The sequence below is a fragment of the Austrofundulus limnaeus genome, unplaced genomic scaffold (genome assembly GCF_001266775.1).
Source record: "Austrofundulus limnaeus strain Quisiro unplaced genomic scaffold, Austrofundulus_limnaeus-1.0 Scaffold1217, whole genome shotgun sequence".
In the NCBI taxonomy this organism is placed as follows: domain Eukaryota; kingdom Metazoa; phylum Chordata; class Actinopteri; order Cyprinodontiformes; family Rivulidae; genus Austrofundulus; species Austrofundulus limnaeus.
The window spans coordinates 94,574-96,488 of record NW_013953619.1 but is presented as its reverse complement, the minus strand read 5'-3'; the positions used below and the strand labels follow the sequence as shown (position 1 = coordinate 96,488).

Sequence of the window (1,915 nt, the reverse complement as noted above, 5' to 3'; positions counted from 1 at the left end):
GTATGTCGCTGTGACGGAGGCTAAGCTAAGGAGCTAACCGGAAATCACGTGTGCTGTAAACAACCCTGCTGAGAGGAGAAATATACCGAGCCGAACGAGACGACTGTAAATGAGAGCTGCTGCTTTGTCAGACAAATTTATTTTAATTTGGAAACCTTATCAACACAAACTGGCTTCATTCTCTTCCTCCACTGCCGTATGCTAAAATAACTAGCAGACACTGCGCAGAACATTGACCGTTCAAAACGCCTCCTTCTGTTCTCTGATTGGTCCAGGTAAAATTCTCCTGAAGAAATCCTTGTCTATGGGAGAAGTCCCAGACGGAGCAGTGAGGGGAAACTAGAATTAAGCTGAACTGTGTAGGAAGGCAAGGGCCAGGCTAGTTTAACGGGTGTTTGAAAACATGAACAAATAGCCTTTTAGATTAAAAAAAACTACTATTACTTCAGGGTATTATACTTGTTTTTGTCTAAACAAGTCTGAAACACTGCCATGGCTATCTTGCGAAAATGAAATGACGAATCCACCAACATCAGCAGTGAGGATTCTCAGAAGTCACTAGCCAAAAAGGATGTTTGAGGGAATGGTCTTAACAGCTTTGCTAAGATGGCAGCCACATGTTGACGATAGTAATGTGATTAATGTCTTTATGTTTTTTTGCCAAAAGCACTCATTTATCAGAGAACGTTTATGTCCACAGTACMAGACCTGTGACTGTCTGCTCACACTCACTGCAAACATCAAGTTTCTCCTAAACGTCTCAAGCTGATTGAGTGTAAGGATGGAGCCTGCCTGCCGTAAGGATAAACCCAAGCTGAACTCCACCCCCACCAGAGGAGACAGAGCTAAGCAGAAGTCTGCCCAGCAGGACCTCAAACAGAGACAGAGGGTCGAGGTGAGCAAGCTCGATAAAGTTTCTTTGTGTTGTTTCTCACTCTGTTTGTAACAAACCTGTGGAACSTCTTCTTGACAGATCTACGCACTGAACAAGGTGATGACAGAGTTGGAGCAGCAGCAGTTTGAAGCCTTCTGCAAACAGATGCAGTCACAAGAAGACTGATGAAGATCCCATTGACTCATCCTCTGTTACCTTGGAGAAAACGCCACACTTATCCTTACTTTCACTTTCATTCCCAGTCACTTTGATGTGTCCCAGGAGTGTGTTTCTGCTGGGACGTTCAGGACAGACTTTGATTTCAGGTACAGGAAATGCATCAGTCACAGGTGATGCAGTACTATTCAGCTGTGTTTGTTAATAATCACAACAGGAAAACAAAGTGAGGGAAGATGTTGTGTAAATGCCCTACATCAAACAAAACACTCACTTAACAGCAGACAGGAGTATTTACCTTTTTATCTATTTGTTGTTTTCACATTGTGAAATTCTGTTCAGTGTTTTTTATTCTACATCAGGTCTAGGTTAGGAAAAGCACTCACCAGTTTTTATTTTTAGATCATTTATTTTTATGCAGTGTATTCACAGTCTAACGGAGAGATATCTGGAGTTCATCAGTCAGTTTGACACATGGCATGTAGGAAACCTTTTATTGTTTCTCCGCCCACAGGACAGCACGTTCTGCAGAGACCCCTACTTGTCACAATCCGGAGCACCCCAGTCCCAGTCACCATGTCTTGTACATCATCACTGTTACAGTGGGATATCAACAATTCTTGTTTACACTGCAGAGGATAGAAACACTGATTCTCTTCCTGTTTAAATTTATCTAATTACTAGGAGTGCAACAAAACATGTACCTGTATCGAACCGTTCAGTACAGACTTGTATCGAACAATACAGATTTTAAAAATTTATTTATCAGCTTGTCTTCTGAAGATGCTCTGTGTTGAAGGATCAGTGGATCTGTGTTCGACTATTTCACCTAGGCTGCATTGTCGAGTGCAGATCCACCAAGAA

At 42.1% G+C, this 1,915-nt stretch overlaps 1 protein-coding gene across 1 annotated transcript in view; it reads left to right on the top strand.

Moving 5' to 3' along the window:
• Window positions 1-1,812, top strand: part of svbp (small vasohibin binding protein) — a gene marked incomplete at its 5' end in the record, with an annotated part of 3,660 nt that extends 1,848 nt beyond the window's left edge. Inside the window, 2 exon segments of the mRNA XM_014031289.1 lie at window positions 701-895; window positions 974-1,812. Of these exon segments, the coding sequence (XP_013886743.1) occupies window positions 782-895; window positions 974-1,060 (201 nt within the window). The 3' untranslated portion in view covers window positions 1,061-1,812.
• Window positions 1,813-1,915: the final 103 nt, after the last annotated feature.